At 37.4% G+C, this 22,657-nt stretch overlaps 1 protein-coding gene across 1 annotated transcript in view; it reads right to left on the reverse strand.

Moving 5' to 3' along the window:
- The window catches only part of mdga2a (MAM domain containing glycosylphosphatidylinositol anchor 2a), a 141,378-nt gene that overhangs the window by 24,105 nt on the left and 94,616 nt on the right, over positions 1-22,657 (reverse strand). The window contains exon 10 of the mRNA XM_088925161.1: positions 5,790-5,967. Coding sequence (XP_088781287.1) covers positions 5,790-5,967 — 178 coding nt within the window. The remainder of the gene's footprint in view (positions 1-5,789; positions 5,968-22,657) is intronic.

Genomic DNA, 22,657 nt, shown 5'->3' on the forward strand with positions numbered 1-22,657 from the left:
TAGTCGAAACCAGAAAGTTAAAGTTTAATTTAATGTTTATCAGCAGTGAACAGACATTTTCTGATAACTGTTTTTAGTAGATGCATTGGAGTTGATTCAAGTACTGTACAGCAACACATAACTAATCACTTTTTTAACAGGATACATCATTGTAGCTGGACATCATGGAACTAATTCTTCGACAGCTGACATAGTGGAGTTTCGTAGGGATGTCTGTCTGGCTTTGGTATGGCACACATACTATGATTTACTAAAAAAAACGTTTATGTTAGTAATGAAGCAAATGAGCTACCTCGGGTTGACTTTCATGAAACAGATAGCTTTGTTTAAGCAGCAAGAATTCAGAAAATGGCACAAGAGTAAGTTATTATAGTAAGTACTGCCTTTAGATGTTTCTTATAGGTCATTAAAATGCATCTCTTTACATACTGTAAGTACAAGCTTAAATTTTGTGCTGCGGTACATGTGTTCATTAATGGGACACAAATTTTTTAAAGATAGAGTTATACAGACAAAATCAATGACAGTTCTTCAGAAACACAAATGCCATTGTCTGGTTCCTCGCAAGATAATGTAAGTGTTAGTATCACAAGGCTGTGAAGTTGGCTTTAACGTTTTACCTGATGTTCTTCTGCCCCCTTGGTTAAAGAAAATAGAAAAATGACATTGAAATTAAAATTGAAAATTGAGTGATTGACCCACAAAATAACACAACCAGGCAGATAATTAATGTACAAATGAAATCATGCAAATTGCAATACACAGAGGTTGTAAGATACTCACACATAACGTAAAGCTGGTTTATGTTAGCATGTAAATCCTTTAAAAAGTGACCATAGGGGTTTTTCTACTTTCAAACCTCCCTTTAAAATGACCTTTGTCTCTATGAAAAAAAAACACTGGAACCAATTACCTCTTATGGTTTTACAGTTGAAATTCAGTTTGTATCTTTATCTATGGCTCTGTTTCTTCTGTGGAAGAGGCAGCCATAGCATAATCCTGATTACAGTACTGGTACTGATTATAGGAAAAACTGTCTTTTAACTGCCATCAGGTCAGCAGCATATTCAGACTGACTATCTCAACGTTTTACACAGTTTAAAAAACAATTGTCAGAATCACCATCTTTCAGAAGTTTGGCATTATATAACACCTTGAGACAAAAGGAAGTAGGTTGTCTGAGTCTCTTTAAACATCAGCCGCCAAAGGCAGATGGCAATGTGCTTTAAACACAGAATGTTCTTGTAACCCTCTGCAGAGAGATCCCTGAAACAGAATTATGTCTTTTAATTTTTTTAATTGTTCTTTTGACTCCTTTAGTTTTATTAGTGAACCATTTAGCAATTCCACCCCCATACTGCCACGTATCCTCCATTAATATCTTTGATTATCCCTCGCCACACTTATGAATGAAAATATACAGCCCATGTGTTTCAAAGCATACTCTGCAGTATAGTCCTATTGAAAGGCACCTTTGCTGTTCCATTAATTGTTTACTGAATGCAGTAATTTTGGAAGCTGCCAAGTTAATTCAAAATTCATCAGTGAACTCATAGCATCTTTTCGCACAGCCAGCAGGTGTCCCTGTTACATTAAAAACCAACTTGGTGGTGCTTCTACCTTTTCTGACTACCTGCTGTTCCCTCAATTACATGAGAAACCCTGCAGGAATTTTGAATTGTATTTATATTTAGAGTTAGAGCATCTTATGCTTTACTTCCCATGGACTTTACTGTTATTTCATCTATAAAATGAGCTGAGCCATGGAAGAATCATTATCATCCTGCTCAAATGCTTTCAAACATACAATCATATCACTGATTTTCAGACAGGCATCCAAAAATCTTGCAATGCATTTGGATGTAAAGCACTAATATTCTTTATGGTTTCTGACAACACATCTGAACAACTACAAAATTTAACAATGCCCAGTGCCATCAATGGCTAGTCAATGATTCTTTTATACCAGTAACAGTTTTTTTATAACAGTACAGATTAACAATAAAAGGCCCGACTCTAAGAAACCTAGTGGATACCCAATGGCTTCTAAGGAGAGGATAGAAATCCTCTCCTTAGAAAAACCACATTCATTCAGTTCCTTAACCAACATTTTAGGTGGTAGTATCTAGACACTGTATAATATACTGTAATGTGAAGTACAGTATACTGTACATGCACATGACATTCAGTGTGGCATTTGACAAGACCTTTTTCCTCATTTGTAGCGGTATTTGTTGAATTTGGAAGTCAATGTTTTTAAAACGCCTAATTAAATTTAAATGAGCAGCAAATAATACAATACATATCCATCTGCGAATTTAATAGTTGAATCAGATTTGAATTGATAACCATTAACCACTTCATAAACACTGACAACATTCATGCATTAATGTAGGCTGAAGGGTTATGAGTCAGTCAGCCTGCTTTGATTGCTGGAAGAACCAATATGCATGGGAAAGCAGTAAGATCACATTACCCTCAACTGCTGTGCTGAATTGTGCTGCATAATGATCGTAAGCAGGAGCCTTCTCAGTATGTGTTTGGAAATTAAATGAAGATCAAGAGTTTTGTCAAAAAAAGTTCTGTGGAAGTCACATGATGTTCCTCTTTGGGATCACTCAAGTCTGAAAAACCCTCGCCAATACTCAAAGGCATTACAACTCCTTTTGCTCTCCTATAAACTGAATTACAATTTAAAATTTTAAATGGCAACACATGTGTTTGATATAGGTTTGCCGAGTGTTAAATATGGCAATGACTGAAAAAATCCTGTATGTAAAAGTAAAGTCTTTCATGTTAAACGTATTGTGTAATGTGTTATGTCTTTTGTCCTAGCTACAAAGCAAATTTCCCATCTGGGACAATAAAGTAAATTAAGTTAAAAAAAAGTCATAGCTGCCAACAAAAGGTTGTTCCTGCTCTTAAGTGAGTAGTCATCTACCCTTTTCTTTGCTATGTACAGTACATTAAAAATGAAAAAAAATGAAATGCTTTCCTGTACAATCTGATCCAATCACATCGTGTTTATTAACTTAAGTCTTAAAAGAGGGGGGTCTTTTTATTCCTATTCCTACTACTGTATATTAACAGTAATGAATGATGAATACTGTTTTTTATTTTCTTGGTGTTGGGAGGAATTTTGAAAAGCAATTCTGAAAAAAAAACATTTGATTACATTATGAAAAAAAATAATGTATGTTATGGGTCATTACAAACAAAGATAATACTAGCATATTGGCTTCAAATGTCTTTTTCTTTACATTAGGACAGTGCGACTAAAAGGTATCTCAAGATAAAGTCTTCAATACATTCAAGGATCATTGGAGGTAGAAGTGTTAGTCAGATCTGGAATTAGTCAATAGTATTTTTTTTTATCTTGCGATTCAATTGTATGGTACAACTGATTTTAATATTGTATGATGTTTCAAACAAAATAAAACAAATTACAACTGTGTGCCCTTACATTTTAGGGTTTTTTACTGTGTGTAATGGCGGGAGGTAATAAATTAGACTGTACTGAACCAGGGCCGCCATTAGCCGATACGGAGCCTTTGTGCAAAATAGAAAAAGGCGCCCCTTCCTCAAGGAATTTTTTTAAAGTTACTATATTATTTATTTCTCAATAATGACAATTATAACAAACATAAAGTCATTCTGCAAAGGAACAAGTAATAGGTTTATTCCATGCTGAAAAAGAAGAAAGAGAACACAACGTTTCGGCCGTGAGGCCTTCTTCAGGTGTCAGCTCACGGCCGAAACGTTGTGTTCTCTTTCTTCTTTTTCAGCATGGAATAAACCTATTACTTGTTCCTTTGCAGCCTACGCATGCTGACGCAGCTACCCACCTGAACTAATAAAGTCATTCTGTATACATTATACAAATCAAATTATTGAACATAAAATATTAAAATTACAATTTTTAATCAAAATAATTAGGAACTCAAAGTCACTAGTATATAATAATTTGTTATAAACTAGTTACACGTCTTGCTTTCGTGGAAACGAAATTCGTTATGACAGTTTCAATGCTTACTTGCTGCAATATCTCGTTTTCTATAGAAATGGTCGCTAGATTTGACTAGATTTGTCTTTCTTGTGACATTTTAGACCTTAAGTAGTTTTTGCTAAATTTTAATTTGGAGAAGCTACATTCTCCACTGGCGACCAATATTGGCAAAGTTAAATATATCCTGAGAGCTACAAAAGTATTCAGAAATGTGTCTGGAAAATTAATGCTGCAAATATATTGCAATACTTCAACGGGAGTCATACTAGATTTTAGAAAACAACTTAAGGTTTTTAGTTCCTTATTCATCGATGTCCCATCAATATCACATTCCTTACTGTGTTCATCATTCAATTTCAATTATACATTTTTACATTGTTGCAGTATTTCACGTTCACTGTAATTCTTCAAATTACATATGTCATCAAGAACACTGAAAAGGCCATGATATTCTTTCAGTATCGTAAACCTTTCTTTTAAAGATGATATTGTTGTATTCAATATAGAAAAAAAATGAAATTTAGTTTTGGATCATAGATGGGCTGATTGTGGGATTCGTAGTTGAAATGAATCTTCTTCCTCCTTTTTCTAGTATTTTCTACTATATGTATATACTTTCTATTTTCTCACTATATGTGAGAAGTTGGCGTCAATGTCAAGAGACTCTGCAATTTGTTTAGCATCAATAATATATTTTTCGTAAACATCATCACTTAGTTTTTCTTCAAAGAATTTCTTAATCCCTTTGATACTTTCAAGGGCATTATATACATTGAATTTTGGTTCCTGTGTCATTTTGCTTACAACATTACAACATTTTATTTAAAACATCATGCCAAATTAGTACTGAGCAAATAAATTTAAAAGCCGATATTTTCTAAACTATACCTTTAGCTTATGTTCTAGAATCTATATCTTTATTAATATCATCAAACATTTCTGAAAGAGCATTGCATACTGCCTCTAATTGAGTTTTTAGTGGCATGATGGCATCAACTCGACTTTCACATCGCGTATTTGACAATTTTAAATTTATGTTTGGTAAATGTGTTTTCAATATACAGTATGTATATATATATAGATGTTGTTAAATCAACAAGGTCTTTCGATCATCGAACTCGTTTGAAGCGGAACGATATATATCGGCCCTCTTAGAACAAGACACTTTACTTCCATCTGTCAGACAATTGTTGTAATATACTGATTTTGTTAGAACAAGACTTTACTGCCATCTACCAGAAAATTGTCATAATAAACATACAAATTGCCCATCTTTGGAGTCAACAAAGTTATAATAAACTACAAAAAAAAAACAAATAATAAAGATATCTACAATGTGAATGGCGCCCCCTTAAATGTGGCGCCCTTGTGCGTTGCACAACCTGAACAACCGTACGCGGCGGCCCCATACTGAACCTTGTGAAGATGAGGTCCAATAATAAGCACACATTCACCCACATATCACTTTATGTTTGGCAATTATAGTACTTTATAGACATGCAGTAAACATGTTATCACATTTAGGAACTGTTTAACAACTCAAACCATTCATAATTCGGTTTATAAAAGCTTGAATGGGTTTAAAGAATTTTAATGATTATCATTTTTAAATGTTAAGATAATACATTTTACAGAGGCAGTGTAAATCCCAACTAAATATCAAGGTAACATGGACTAACTGTCAGGTGCAACAGTGACAAAGTCACAGCCCATGAAAGAGCCCTGATTTCCCTTTCCTGTGGGTCAGGCCCCCAGTCAGGTCTGAGCGAGGAGCGGCACTTACCACTGTACTTTACAATCCTGATGGTGGAGTCTCCCTCTCCAAATTTGGTGATGGGGGTGAGCCGAACTTCGTAGGCCTCGGGCTTTATCAGCTCCGTCAGGTTGTAGGTGAGCAGCTCTCCCTTCTGGATCATCCCCGAGATCGGGATCTCCTGCTCCCACCACCGCTGTTGCCCAGCCTGTCAGAACAGGGGACAAACAGGCTGGTTTTGTAAGGGGTCCTTTCAGGGGGCGTGTCAGCAGAACACCAGCCCGGCAAAGGTACCGGCCTTTGATCCGACCTGTTTCGGAAAAAGGTTCAGCTTTTTTAGTGGAGGCTGTAGGGTGTTTTTTCTCTCGTTTCTAGAAATAATAAGCCTTGTGACTGTCGTCCCATCTCCATTATTGTTATACATTATAAAATAAATTGAAGAATTTGTTAATCATTGGGAAGAAATCCTGCAAGATGTACTGTAATGAAAAGAAGTGATGTGCCAAAGCAATGGAATATCCTATTGAAGATGTAGTAAGGCTGTGGCTCATACTTGGAATTCATTTTCCCACCTTACAACTTAAAGCCACATCACCGCCCTTTCCCCATACATTATCTCTTCTCCAGATCTCCAGATATGTACATAGCATTCATTTGCTAATTAATCACAAAACATCCAATGAGGGGCAAGGTATGCTGTTTCTAATTTCCTCTAGTAATCAGTAGTGTTGAAGGTTTTAGATTCACCTCCTCCTTCTACTCAGCCTCCACCTGCTTTCTTGTGTTTGTCCAGTAGGGAAGTGACAATATATGACCCGTGTTAATCTCAAGGGCAGGAGCACCTCAAAGGATCAGGCTACTTAAGCTTTTTTTTTCCAAGAAATATGTTCTTCTGACTGAACCAACATTACTTTAATGGATCACTGTACAACGTTTCAGACAGTATATAGCTTTATTAAAAATAAAAGGAACATGCTTTGCAAGTTTACCAAAACATTATCTGGTATAATCTGGAACTTTATTATCTGTTAACTACAGGACAACATTGATAACATTTGATATATATGCCATGCCAACATGCTGATTTAAATGTATTTTTTCAGGACCAATATACTATTTACAATTTTCTTAACTGAGGTTGCTGTAATAGCCATGTGTGGTGTCACTATAGATTTTGGCAATGTACATGTATAATGTTCCAGCCATGGTTAATTGAATTACACTTTACCAACCCTGTTGTATGCCAATAAACATTTAATTTCCATAAATGCAAGAAAAGATGTGACTACAGAACTGGAAACTATCAAGTGGTGAGATCCAGTAGCTGTAGCATTATAATTATTGCAATCAAAAACTGCATGAAGGATGATTGTAATTAAAAAATTACAGTCATTTTAAAAGGTGGGTTATTTGTCTGCTGCCACAGAGAATCATTTAGTTATTTGTTTGCATTTGTCACCCCTTCATAATTAACAGCCTAAATCATTGAATACCACAGACCGTATACTGGCTCCATACAACCTATTGACCGTCCTTGGACACAGTAAAGATTCTGCCTTTATTGAGTGTCATGACATTCCTCTACCACACAGTTAATGTTTAGTACTTGAAATCTACTATGACAACTCATAATAACGGTTATCCACCTCCTTTAAAAGAAGCTCTATTCTAAGATATTTTGCATTAGAAGCAGGAAGCAGGAGGAAGCAGACAGAAGTGGGGAGTAATGGTTAGGACTTGTAACTACATGCTTATGCATTCAAATCCCAGTTGGGACACTGCTGTTGTGCCCTTGAGCAAGGCAAGGCAATTCACTTGGATTGCTCCAGTGAAATGTTCAACTGTGCATATCTAGTTAAAATAAGTGATGAATAACGGACACATTGTAGCACCAAAGACATTGCTCACATGGGCATAAAGTAGTACACTCAAGATACATTTGATAAAATTCTTTCAAAGATACAACTGATACAGTACACTACAAAATCCATTCGGTGCAAAGGAAAAGGTTAAAACAGTGGACAATATATGAAAGAAGAACATGGCTTACTAATACTGCAAAACAGCTAAGAGAAGAATAGAAAAATAAATTCAGCAGACAGCTGGATGTTCCTCTAATTCTGAAAGCTGTACATGTTCCTACTGCTTGCTGGAGTGCTAGGCCTGGTGAAGGCAAACTCTCACACAGACACTAAGCAATGAAAGAGATGCCTAACCAACACTCAATACTCATATCTGCATCAGGCAGAGGTAATTCCCACTTACAGAATGCAGCTCAAGTGTCTCTATAAGCCATTCATTTTCAAATCTCCCCACACCAATCCTGAGCTTTAAACAGAAATTGATTCATTATTGGGAAAAAATACTGCCCCTCGGCCTTAATTCTAAGACAGCTGCAGAGAGAAATCATTGTGATTGTGAGGGTATTTGTGAGGAGCAGGCATGTCTATAAATAGGTACAGTATATTGAGCTGAGCTGTCCATGCACAGAACACTCATTACCACTTCTACAACTGTGTCCCTGGCTATGGATGACATTTAATTATTTATATACTGTAGGAATACCTTTAGTTAGCCATTCTTTCATTACCAATTAATGACTCTCATTGAGCTTAACAAAAGAAAAAGAAAAAATATATTTGCAGCAGGTGTGTTTTTTTTAAGAAAACAAAGTGAGAAAGACATTTTCTTTGCAGTGGAAGGTTTTTAGCAAACATACGTAACCAAAACAAGTACGGTGTTTTCGCTTTTGGAAACTGAAGAAATTCTGTTTCCATTTCTAATCCATACACTGTATACATAGTGTAGTTTTAAGTAAATCATAATTAAGGAGCTTAAGTATCTAGAGTAGACCAGTAAGCAGTGGGCTCACATGGGCCAAATTTTTTTTATGGACAAATTAATTTCATCAGCCTAAAATCTGCTCCTGTACTAGCAGGCCAGTATAGAAATCATATACTGTATAACATCTACAGTATACAGTAAGTTTATGTAACGTACTTAAATAGATACAGAATAGAAAGACATAAAGAGACTGACCTGACCATTCCTTTATGTGAAAACAGGTCATTCAATGAGGACAAAAGTAATATGGAGCTGGTGAATATTGAATATTTACTGGGTCAATAGAACCACACCAGATGCAACCAATCTCCAGTCAACCTGCCACCTACGGTATCTGGACTCCACCTGCTGTAAGAAATCTTCCAGTCAGAGCCATTTTATGATGTTTTTTTTTTTCTGAGTGGGTACAGCACCTCACATGAAGAAAAGTCAGAAGACAATTAAAAAAAATGAAAAAAGAAAATGGATGGAGCACAAAAGGCAGCACACAATGGCACAGAAGAAAAAGGGGAAAATGGAAAGTTTTGTCGAGTGCATAATTCAAAGGAATAATTGCAATCAACACAATGACTGAAGTCAAACATGCATTCATTCTGATTGCGATGCATTTTTGCTGAAAGAACACATACTGTTAAGAACATTTACTCTTTCTGAACAGAACTACAGTACCTAAGGTGCATTATTAGTTTCATATTGAACACGCTCTGCAAGTAGGATTGAAAAAAGTGGTGTCAAAACCATTCTTTTAGTGTCACAACAATGAAGAGAAAAAAAAAGTTATTCGGCTTGTAACTCAGTTAAGATGATGAACTTGCAATAGGCAAAATGTGAGATGAAAATTTGGCTCATGTCAAATGTGGCTTCACAGTGACACATGGAATGCTATAATGTTCCAGAGGTAGAGACAGGAAAACAAACCACATTACAGTAACCTGTACAGATGACACTATGTGCAAAATCAAGGTAGAAAATTACCAAACTGTACATCATTATCCTAGGAGGGATGTTGTTATTACAAATAAATTGTAAGACTGAAACTGAAGGCAGTGCTTTGATGAGCAGTTCTCCTAAATGATGCCAACAGAAATAAATAAAGCAATATTTTCAACTTTCAGAAATAAAAAAAATACTATTATACAAAAACATAATTGGAGGAAAAGAATTCCAAATGTCATTATCATTACAAATCCGATGCAGGATTTGAACAGGTTTTTCATTAGTTTTAAAGCAATCAAATTACTTCCGAAGTATTTTAGCACTTTGACCCTCCAATTAACCTGTTAAATTGTGCAGAAGGCAAGTCTAACAGCTCTAACTGAGAGAAAAGTCAATTTATCTTTCCAACCAGGCCTCCTCTAAATTAAACACTTTTAAAAATAAATAGGCTTGGGGATGCTTGTGAGTACTGTGCTAGAAGTGTAAGAACAGCTAATTAAAATACAACACCACCAATTGTATCCTGAAATTCTCCACATAACAGGACATGAATACCATTGCTGTAAAGAAACCCAGCTGAGTGAATTGTAATTTGTTGTTTAAGTGTTTGTGTCGGGTGCATGTTTTAAGTACTTACAGAGGTTTGGATAAAAAAAGACAATTACTTTTTAAAATTTGAACTTACTTTGTTTTCATTCACAACACAGTTTTAAGATTGAAACATTTTAGGAGATTATTTTCCTTACTTTTTCTGTAAAACTGTTTAATTAAATTGTGGGCTGAGATGTACTGTGTAGCAGTGGTTAATACCCCAGATGTAACTTTCTGTGAGAAGTCAAATGGTCTGTTTAAATTGCACTTCCTTCTGGGGCTGTTGTATCATAGCAACTTGTGGACTTCTACACAGATGACATTGAAAAAACTGCACAATACAGCATTCCTCACCAGCCAGGGAGGGTGCAAATATGAGCAAGCAAATTATATATCATCATTATTCATGTCTGATGTTTGTATCAACGGTAATTTATAGTTAATAACACAGCTGCATTACATACGATGGAACATTATGAACCTGCAGGTAACTATAAATAAGTTATACTGCACAACACTAAGCAGAGTCGTCTCACAAAGAGCAGGATGCAGCACAAAGCTAATGCAATAAGTTAAACAGAGCAATATACAGTGTATTGTGCAGCGCAGCAAAATAAATTGCAGGATTACACTTGAAAAGCAGAAGGAGAAAAAAGCAGGCTAAGCGCAAATGTTAATCTGAGAACAGGTGACAGAACCAACAGATTTACCAACGGCGGATTAACAAGATTATCTGGTAATCAATTAATTTAGTCTCATATAAATCCAGCTTCATCATAACATTAAAAAGACAAAAAAACTGTTTTGGTTAGTGTCCCATCCAGGGTGTACCCCACCTTGCGCCTGTTGCTTGCTGGGATAGGTCCGACTCCCCCACGACCCTGAATTGGATAAAGTGCTTAGAAGATGGATGGATGTCTTGGTCAGCCACAGCGTTTCCTTCACTACAAAGATTCACTAACCACGCTTAGGTTTAACCTTGGACTACTTAATGTTTATTTAGGTAAATGAGCTTGGGACTACTGCTAATTGCGTTCGTGAAAACTGTCGGTTGTTTCACAAGGTGAATAATATGTATCTTCTCCCAGGCTCCTCTCAAGTGGAAATGCCCATTTACATTAGGTGATCTCCTAGTATGCCAGTTACTATCTGTATTAGTCTCAAGACTAATTAAAATACAAATCAGTTGTTTCATATCTTGGATGTTTGATAACTGAAATGTTGATGAATATAGAATACGGCAAGCTCCCCGCAAAGCACTGGCAATAATTTTACTTCCTACTGTAAAAATTACTAGAAAGGCAAAAAAATGGAAGAATGGAAGAAAGAAAATAATTGCCACAAACTGCAAATACAGTGTTACTGGCTAGTGAAACTGGAGGGTCAAATTCAGAGAAAGAGAACCAAAGACCACTCCACTGTTCTTAATGTTAGACAAATAACTGGCTGGGGCTGCAGCTGATCTCGACACTGCCAGCAATAAACATTCAGAATAGTGCAAGAACCCAGCGCCTCACCTGGGACAAATGAAAGCTGATTGGTTAAACCAAGTGAGAAAACAGAGCTTGTCTAATGTCAGCAAGCCTGCAGCGTTCATATTGTTCACATCAGGATTCTCCCTGAGTCAATAACAAGATTCCCATCACCAAACTCAATTACTGTTTATTGTTTCCACAATTTTTCTAATTTCATAGCTACACACCCCTATGAAGACGAAAGCTGCTTCCTTCCCTGATGATCATTTTAGCATTAAGTAAGAATAAAAAAAAATGTCAGGTGTAACCTAGAAGGCAAATGACTGTAGCTAAGAAAGAAAGAATACAGGGGGGCTGTGGGTAAAAACCTAATTTCTAATGAAAGTTTTACTTGCACACGGCATTGCTTACTGAGTAATGCAGGAGGAAAGGCAGCACTGCACCGTTAACACCATATTGTTCTGGTCTTAAGGGAAATAGTACTGCAGCCCGAAAGTGCTTTAAAAGGTCATTAAATATCATTCAGGCTCAGCTTGGGACCACATACTAACACTACAATTTTTGGTAATATAAAGCAGTGTTTCGCTTGAGGGTAGTCGCTGGCCATGACAGTCAAAAATACAAAGAAAATAGATACAATCACCTCCTTCTCAGCATGCTGCCAAAATTGAAAAGTTAACCAAAACCCTATTTAATTAAAGGGAATTCAGGAAGGGGCTTGAAAACATGTGGAAGGAATAGACCTATAAGTCTCAGAAATAAGCTGAGGCGGTGACAGGTTGTGACCACTGGTGTGGTGTGAGTATAGTAATGGTATCAGGTGCGGTAGGAGCCAGCCACTTTCTTTCATTTCTGCTCTGCACAACATGGATATCTCTCTGGTGCTTTCTGGTCACTGGGATCTGTTTTTACTCCAGACTGCCTCCAAAAGGTACAGTATGTTGGATGCCCCTCCTGGGACGAAAATTCATCTCCTGTGTGAAACAGGTTTACACTCACAGCTCTTCTTACAGGCCTTCTGGAGTTCAGACTGCAAGCCTGCGTACCTTCTTTCACACTCTTGTCACCTCTAAGTCTGCCTGGCTGACCACATGGTCTTCCATGGAATGTGATGACCCCCATCATGGTTTTTCAGATTCTAGATTGTAAGGTTCTAGGTTTGATGACTTATTTTCATATTCATATCTCAAGATCAAACCCTCCACTTTCTGCAACCCTACCCTTTTCTTGGAGGTGGCTCGGCTATAAGGAGAACAGACAGGCAAAGCCAATAATGGCATCCCCCATCCGCAAAGACACCAGGGCAAAGGTAGAGACCCACCCCAAACAAAGGAACAAGGGCATTTCGCCATCCGTAGATATTTCTGAAATATGATTTAATATCTTGAGTTCTGCAGAAATGAAATGGATGCTTTATGTAGTTAATTCATGCCACAGTAACTATAATAGCTGGGTTATTGAATTCCACTCCCCCACCCCCTCCCATTGGTGAAAGCGTGACACAGCCATGCTAATACAATTGTCCTGTACTCCCACTAACTGCACCATGCTGATAGAAACTTCTGGGCAGAGCAGCAAAGCCATTTGGCTTTGTTGTTCTGCGCAGTAAAAATTACTCCAGCTGACTAGATCCACTCCACTGTCTGCCATATTATTTTGGCCACATTTGAAACAACACTCCCAACTCACAGCTGCATTCAGCAAGTTGTATAGCTTGAATCTGAACCGATGAACCCAAATATATAAAACTCATTCTGCGCTCCGCACAGAGGTTTCTAACAGATAGGCCACTCGGGAGTTCCCCAGGTTGCAGTTCTGATTGCTTTGTTCACCTGTAAGTCACAGCTGACTACTTTGGGCCCTGAGTGTTTCTCAATGTCATTTCAGGCCAATCTGGCAGTTATGAAACAAAGGAAAAATCCAGAGAGTGTTTTTTTTTTTGTTTTACACTTCTCACAGGAGAAATTGTGATGCACGGCACAGCCAGGACTCCTCTGCCTCATCTCTGTTGATGGGAGATGGGAGAGCCCACAAGTGGTAGAATCAGTCTTATGCAGAAAGCCTTTTAACTAATGCAACTCTAAAACATTTGGCGAAGCATGACATCCTACAGTAGCTCGAGTTCACTGCATTTTTAATGTACTGTGCGTTTAATTGTATTAAAACAGGTTCAATAAAAGCAAAATTGGGGTGGATTCTCTCCATCACTTTTCCAGGAGATGCTGCACTTGTATTTCCCTGTGCAATTGTTCCATTTTTTCATGACTTTTGCTTCATTGCTTAACAACAGAAATGAAAATGGTATTCGCTTTTATTTTTCATCATTCTTATGGCATTCCATCGACTATGTAAGATGCCCACTGAGCATAAACTATAGTTATTATAGAATATCAATATACAGTATACTGAGCTTAAGAGCATTTGCAGTGGAGTGTGGTTTTTCTGAGCTCTAAATTATGTTTGTGTCTGCAGTATTTGATAAATTATGATTTATGAACTTTTCCTAAAACTGGAAAACATTACCTCTTATTAGCATAGCACCTACTGTACGTTAATGTACACTGTGAGCTGAAAACAATGAAGGAAAAAGTAGCCATGCACACACACTCACCCCTTGACACACACTTGCCGTTCTGAATCAATGCTGTTCATGCACGGTGCAGTTCTGGAGGTGAGCTAGAACAATATTGCTGCTTAATCAAAATCCGGCCTTCTGGGAGACTGCAACCTTTAAAACCCATTGGATAGAGGCAAGGGAAGGTTAAAATCCCTACACTGTGAAAACGTGCATTACGGCACCTCTTTTAATGGCATCTGGTTGAGTGCCCACTCACCTAAAAAATAAACCTTTCCCACTATCACTGGAGCCACAAACAAATGGTACTGCAGACTTCAATCATCCACAGAAGACTTAAAGTAGCTACGACTTTAACTCTTTAGGTTAAAAAGAAATGCGAATAGCAGAAGAGGAGAACATTGCTTGCAAGCAGTTTAAACAATAGGACTACCACTCTTCCAAACTGCATTACAGCTCAGCTGCCAACTCAAGTCAGAAAGATCAGTGATCCTCCGAGAGGTAGGGTATGCCACCCTTCACACATTTCAGTAGCGAAAAATGAGACTCTTCATTTATTGGTATTTCATTTGATCATGTTTTTATTTTTAACAACACAAATACTATAGCTGTTTGTAGAATATTTTCATTTTTTATTCTCCTATGCACCTACTGTATAGAGAAGTGTGAGAATGCTGCACTCAAGTTTTAAGAACAAAATAAAAACACCCCACCAACAACCACAGGGAAATGGAGGCTAGTTAAACAAACCCCCGAAAATGACAGAAAATACCCCACTACACTGTCACAGCTTGTGCAAAAATGTAATATTGCCATGCTACTTTCCATAACAACAGTTTTGGCAAATGAATGCAACCAAGGAGAATTTCCAGGTATTTCAGTCTCCATCCAACCCTGTAAAATGGTTTGGTTGTAACACCTACAAACCGAAGACGTTGGGGCTGAGGATTGATTGCAATGTAGAAATCATCACTGAGTGCTTAGAGCTCGGTCACAAAAGTAATTTCATTTTTTATACAAGATCTTTTAACGCCTTGATGTGAAATAACTTGAGTTTGTGCAGAGAGAGAACAAATCCTTTTTTATTAAAAAAAAAAAGATGTAGGATAAGAAAACTGTTCGTTATTGCTCAATTTGAAAAGCTTTTCCTCCCTCTTTCTGTTTTTTTCTCCTTTTTGGCAATAACAATTTGAATTCCAGAAGTTAATGCCCTTTTGTTCCCATCCGTTAAATACATTTCTTTTTGGACAGAAATCTTTTCTTGTTTTGATACCTTTCTCTATGGGATAAAGGAGACTATTTTGTCAACGCTTTTGCTGAAAAGTGAGACTGTCAGTACCAGGAAAGCAGAGGGATCAATGAAAGCTCTGTGAAGGGGATTGACAGAAGGATTGCAGCACAGCTGTCAATCAGCATCTCAAGAAGTGGAGCTCAGCTTGTCTTCTACAGCTAAACTGATTTCTGAAGAAAAATAGAGAGGAAAATAAAGCTCTGTCTGCTGTGCGATCTATGAGGGTTTACAGTGAAGAAGAGTGAAACATTATATGCAAACGTACTCTAGAAGCTCAGGCAGGTTCAAAATCATAAATTGCAGAGCGTGATGAACAACTTTCACAGCCTTCAACGGATCCCGGGTAGATCTTAATAAAAACAGAGCTATTGCTGTCATTTCTAACATGAAATGAAAGCCTGAAACCACAAGTGACCATTTATGAGAACTACTGTAAAGTGTTTTGTTTCTTTTAATGGTTTTGTTAAATTTCAAAATCAAATACACCATAAGTTAAAAGGCTGGAGAAAGTTAATTCAGGCAGAAAAATTAGATTTTAAATTAAAAACGTTCAGAGTTACAGGCCATACATATTTTTGCAAACCCTTGCAATCTAATGAATATAAATCTAATTGTAGAAGAGACTAGCAGAGAAAAAGAGACAAAAAGACCCACAAAAATGATGGCAAGAACCCAAGTGATGTACTGTACTGTAATTATTTTCTCGTCAGCTGAGATAAAAGGAAGAACAGTAAGTAATTGAAACAGCATGGCATGTTTAACACAAGACAAATGGGGAGATGCAGAAAAATAATCATGTGCCAGCTCCCATTGTCTTCCTCTCCTCTTCACTCTCTGTGTTGCTCCTGCCTGAATGCCCAGCATTCTTTCTTTTTCTTTTAGGGCAATAATATGAAGATTCAGAAATGTATTTAATGCTCCATGCAACATATTGCAACCATGTTTCTTTGTTCCATTCGCCAGTCAAACTCACCTAGCTTTTTAAACGGAGTGTTACAATGAGGCTTATTTCCATCTGAATGGGACACAAATTAACTTGAGAGCTGCAGGCATAACATTGAATCCTTTTGGAGGTGAAAGCTGTGCAGGAGACCATGGTGACATTGCCAGAGTCAGCAAGCTGACCACATTTGCATCTATTCAGATAGTGGAATGTAAACTGAAAGACAGGCAGTTGGCTGTCACTCTTCTGTTCTGCTAGCTGGTAAAAGCATTGGAAGAGGCTTTTATACAGTATATCTCAAGGCTGTAGAAAAGCTGATTGTAGACTTCCTTTTTGCCTAGGAGACCAACAACACAGATGCATAAAGATGTTTTAGTCTCTCAGTTTGCTTGTTTTTGCATGCCAGATAAGACCTCACCACAGCTTCTATGGTATATAGGCTATTTTGCTCTTGTTTATCAATATTTCAGCACTGTATGATGTTCTATGTTCAATATACTATACAAGCACAGCTACTTTTTACCTATCTGAATGATACTGTATATGCTGTAGGGTGTTCAAGTTACTGTCTACAGTTCGGTTAGCCTGGAGAAAACTCATAACCTCCTGAGAATACCATAGGTAACAGCTGTTCAGATGGAATAGAATAAGGCTGTCTCTTTTGTGCTTTGGGGATGCTGAAAAACTAGGCTGAAATTTCATGCTCCAATTCAGTGGTTTCCACAGTGATTCCAAGTGTATGAGTATTGGTAATTCTGCTTTTCTTCATTTCAAATTAAAATTTCTTAAAAGAGCGTGAACTAATTAAAAAGCCAAAGGTTCAACAATGGCCAAAAAATTATTCCTGGATTCTACTGGGCATAAACTGCATGTTTTTTCTTTCACTGTTGACTAACTAGTCTTGCAGGGCAGCTGTGATTAAGAGTCTCCACTTGCCTTCTTAATTTGAGACACACTGATATTCTGAGAATGCTTAACCCAGATATAAATTGATAAAACAAGCATTCGAACAAAACGTTGTCATTTTTTAAGCAAAAATAATTAAGAATGCTGTGGAGAACTCAGACAGATAGAGTTTTTAGCCAGGATCCCTGGAGGAACATTAGTGCGTAATTACAGTCATGAATCTGTAAACAGAGAAGGGCAGTTGAAAAGAAACGATTTGATTGCACACTCATAAACATGGTGATTATACAGTCGATTAGACATTTATGCCATTTGACATCAGACAGGCAGTAGCACAGGCTCTGGTTTTTACAGGGCTTATTTCTCAGTATTCTTCACTACCAGCTATACATTTTTGACAAAAAAAATTTTAGTACAGAGGTAAGTGTTTGAACACAGTTAAGCCACAGGTCCTTTATACCTGATCTGAGAGATAGCTGGAGTCATAGGCAGCTTTAGTATACAGTACACCTGCTGTACACTGAATATAGTGCAATGTGGTGATTAGAACCGTCCAATAATTATCTGCATCCATGCTGTATCTGTTTGGAAAAGCAACACAATATTATGCCTGTTAAATCAATTTGTACCTTTACAGCCCCAGCTCTACCGTATTATCCTAAACTACAGACTTCTGGTTACAAAATTGGCTATTAACTTTACTTGATCATAAATTGTAAAAAAATACCATCCATTTACCTGTCAATCCAAATAGATGGCAGAGAAACCAGTAGCAAGACTCCAATGTCAAGACAATAAAAAATGCAAATATAAACTAAATGAACCAGTTTGCTTTATAATGGAAGAGTCATGAAGATTGTAAGGGAGACTCCAGCTTGTTACAATGTCAAGCACAAGGAAAATAAGTCAACATGTAGATAAAACTCTGCTTTATACTATGCCAAAAGCACAACTCTGCATTACTCTTTCAAAATGTTGAAAACGCCACATCTAAGAGCTGGGAAAGAAAACACTGAACCTAAGGTTTGTGCCTCAGTGCACTGCTAACTGGACTAACGTAGTACATCATTTGATAAAGAAAGGCAACAGCCCTTAATCTTATGAGAGCTCTTATAGCATGAATCAACATGACATACAGCAGATCCCTAATTAACATTTACTGGCTCCAAAGCAATCGCATTAGACATTTGCAGCCACGCAAACTGAGCAGAGCAGTTTGTTGCTCCCCACCAGGGCAGTTATCCTCTGAGGGGCCCAGTGATAACAAGCCACAGAGCCTCGGGTGAGCCGCTTTGAAGAACCGACTCTTCAGCATCATCTCTTGGGAGGCTAGATGTGTGAGCTCACAGAGAGCTGGAGAAGAGTTAGAAAAACAGAAATCAGAACCCAGACAGGTAAGAAAACTGTGAGGTAAAAAATAAAAATGTTGACAGGAGAATCAATTAATGCTTAGGTTTTGTACACCTTCTTTTAAAAAAAATGTTTGTTAGCTCTTTTTTTTCTGATGTTTGTAAATGTACAGGTAAACTACATTATAGCCAAAAGGGCACTGCTACCCATCTGGTGATGTACAGTACAGTAAACTGAGCTCTCCAGGTTAATAATTAGGGTCAGCACCTTATACTCTGGGTTTGGTTTCTTTTCCTACTAAAGATAATTTTTGATATCCAATATTCCAAAATGTTGTAATAGCCAACTGTTGCAAAGACTCAGCTCTCCATCAGCAACCTGTTCACAAGTTCAGGAGAGAATGAGACACGCAGTCACCCTGCTCCACTGATACACAGCTGGAGGAGTGGTCCATCCTTGTCACTATAAGTCTGCAGGTGCCTGGCACATCTCAGGAGTCACTGTTTACCAGAAGGCCACTGGCCAGCTCATCCTAACCCTACCCCTGTAGTGCTGGCTTTTTTTGAGGTCACAGATAGCCAGTGACCAACAATAAGGTAATAAGTAAAATGTGTGTTAAGTTCCATCCATTTTCTAACAGCTTTATACAACACAAGATCGCAGGAGAGTTGAAGCCCAACCTGGCACATAACAGGCACAAAGTAGGATACACCCTGGAGAGGAGGCCAGTCCATCAAAGCGCACACAGACACTGACACTAGCACCAATTCCCAGAAGTCTTTAAACCTACCAGTATGGAGGAGAAAAGCCATGTAAACAAGGGTAAAACATATAAACTCCATTCAGATAGCATCCCAGGAATTGAACTCAGGGCCCCAGTGCTGTGAGCCAGCAATGTTAACCAATGTGCCACCATGATGCCCACTAATAATATATGCTTGTCTATATTTTATTTTAATACTTAAAAAAAGCATAATTCTAAATGTCAAAATATTTTCTTTATCATTTGAAACTCTGGTTTATTTAACCTTGGTCCTATCTTCTAAATATTATGTTTATATTGCTTTTACAGTCTGTGTGGGCTCTGTATAGATCACTATACAGTAGGTTAAAAGGCCTCGGCAGTGGCTCTGGTTACAGTTAAATATATAACTTTAGCGTTCAACAACTGTGCTAAGAGTGACATTTTATGACCCCTTGGAGTTAATTTCTGTCTTGTCTCATTGCAAACCAGTGAAAGACTATCTTGCAGGTTAAAAACACATCTGTTAAAGATCTTCAGAATCATTAGCAGAAAAAACTGACATGTCCTCTTGTAGTATACTAAAAGACAAATTCCCTGTAATTATTTCCATGATACATTCAATTATTACATGAGGTCTGATGATATTTTATGGTGGGGTCCTTCCTCTTTTGAACTGTAGTAATAGTGCAGATGAGTATTGACATTTCATTCCTTCTCAAATGACCTTTATTTAAATACCATTGTCTTGGAATTTTTGCAGGTTTATTTCTAAAAAATCTGTCACAGTGAATCCAAACCGTCATGGGAAAAGTACACCGACAGAAAACAAATTAGAAATAATGGGTGAATGCACAGATTGAGGCGATATACAGTAATTAGTGGAGTACTACTGGGATCTTTCCTAGGACCACCTCTCTTCCCCATTTATATCAATGATCTGATACTTATCCAGTACAGGTAGTAAACTAGTAAAGTATGCATTTGATACCACCATTGGAGGATAAGCAAGCCCTGGAAAAACAGCAAATGAAATTCAAAAAGATTTAGATACAATTCTAAACTGGGAAAACACATGGCAGATATTGCTTGATGGAGACAAGTGCAGAGTATTATTGTACATACAGGTAGCAAAAGCATAAACTATAAATACAAAATGGGAAATGCTGAGCTTAATGTAGTTACAGTACTTATAAAAAAGATTGACAATCACCTACATCAACTAGACAACTAGTCAATGTGGAGAAGCAATAAAAAAGACAAAATAGGACATACAATTAAAAGCATAGGATCCAGAGATTTACATCAAGGGATGTTATGTTATAATCACAATGCACTAGCAAGACCTCATTAGAATACTGTGTCCAGTTCAGATTATCATAAGATGTGAAAAGAAAAGTCTACGAGAGACCCTGACTCAAGTCTTCAAACTCCTCAAAGGCACTGACAAAGTCAACCCAGAAGACTTCTTCAGAATCAGCAGTGAAACATGAACCAAAGGACACAAGAGGAAATCACATGAAAGTGCATTTAAAGCCAAGAAAAGGAGACAGCCTTTTTGCAAAAGGCCATGGGAGTATGGTGTAGGAATACCCTGGCTTCTTTCATGAAATGCTTAGAGGATATCTGTGGATCAATTAACTACTAACTAGTAAATGGCCTAATTAGCCTGAATATTCTCTTTCTGTTTGAAACTTATGTTCATAAAAAACTGGGAGGTATTAAAAAAGACTTTGGTAAATTAAAAGCATTGAACACCCAGTTTTTCTGATAAGAATTAAAAACCATCTCTGTTTCCGTAAAAACTCAATAAGAAACACAAACCAAGGCACTTTAACCAGATACATGATAATCCAATTACTGGCTTTAAAATGCATCGCCTGTCTTGTTAGAAATAAACTTCTAGCTTGGGGCATGTGCCTTCCCTTTGAAATAGGAAACTAAGTTAAAGATCAAAGTCACATTGGAGAATTTCAATGTAAATTCATGAGCGATTGGTTTATATTTTCAGAACCGAAAGGATAACTGCATCAGAGAGAAAAAAAACAGAACTTCACAGCTGGACTTTCTTGCCTGAATATTTTTGCTGTTTTGTTCTAGCTTTATTTTAATTTCGTGATGCTGTTCTGATGTAAAATGCCTTGTTTGTTACCTTGGCAACCAACTCTCTCGTCTCATTCATGTCATCATCCCGCAGATCTCAGTGTAAAAAAAAAGCATTTTGTTAATGCAAATTCTTCCCTACCCACTTCTTCTGTGCTTCAAGAATGCATCAGGCCCTTAAACCATATTCTTCTCAGCCTCTAATGTCAATAACAAATTTCCTCTCAAACACTCAAATCATTAAAATCACTATTCTTTTTTCTATGAGGCTTCTTGCAAAGAGACGATGAGGCTTTGGCAATCAAAGATCTTTAATTTGGACCTAGAAAACACTTGAAATTTCTCTAGGGATAAATATGGTCACAGAAATATTAAGGATAAGCCCAATGTTTTCCTGTCTCCTGAGGCAGAGGGCAATCGGCACAGGTGTCGTGTTACAGAGCTCGTGTTCAATGGTGTAGAATCTCATCACAAAACAGACAGGGTCAGTACATAGGTAGAGACAAATATTCCACCTTAATGTAACAAAATACATTACATTCTAGCTTAATGTAATGAAGCCCCAGCTCTTGGGTCCTTTACCTGCTTTTCAGGCTGTGAAAATGTATTTACTGGACATCGTTTTTATCCTTTTGTCATGGTTGGCTATGTAGCTGTCAGAAAGGATGGTAGAAGAAGAGCCCATTATTGTGAAGCTCACTCTGTTTAACTGTCCAGGGCTTTTACTCCAGGCATCCTGTAGCAACACTGCTTACAAATCTCCTTCCACGGTTCTGCATTGCATCCCAGTAATTGAGCTTAAACAGCCAATTAACATAAAGGAATAAATCGATGAGAGGTGTGATAGCGGGGATTTTAGGAAGAATGAACAACCCTCACCCTTATTAGCATGTATTTAAATTGTCCTTTAGGAAGTCAAGAGCAGGACTAGGCTATCTGTGATGTATGACTTTTATTACCAAATGCACTGGTTTAGAAGATAGGAAAGCTCATGTTGTTCTGGGAGGTCACGAGTGAACAGTATCTAATCTGCACAGACTCGCCGCTCCCCAGAGAATTATTACAATATCATGACCTTAGCCAAACAAAGCGTTATGGAATCACAACAGGAATCCTATATGCAAACACACCAGACCTTTGAC

The sequence above is a fragment of the Atractosteus spatula genome, chromosome 9 (genome assembly GCF_055471065.1).
Source record: "Atractosteus spatula isolate fAtrSpa1 chromosome 9, fAtrSpa1.hap1, whole genome shotgun sequence".
NCBI classification, from domain to species: Eukaryota; Metazoa; Chordata; class Actinopteri; order Semionotiformes; family Lepisosteidae; genus Atractosteus; species Atractosteus spatula.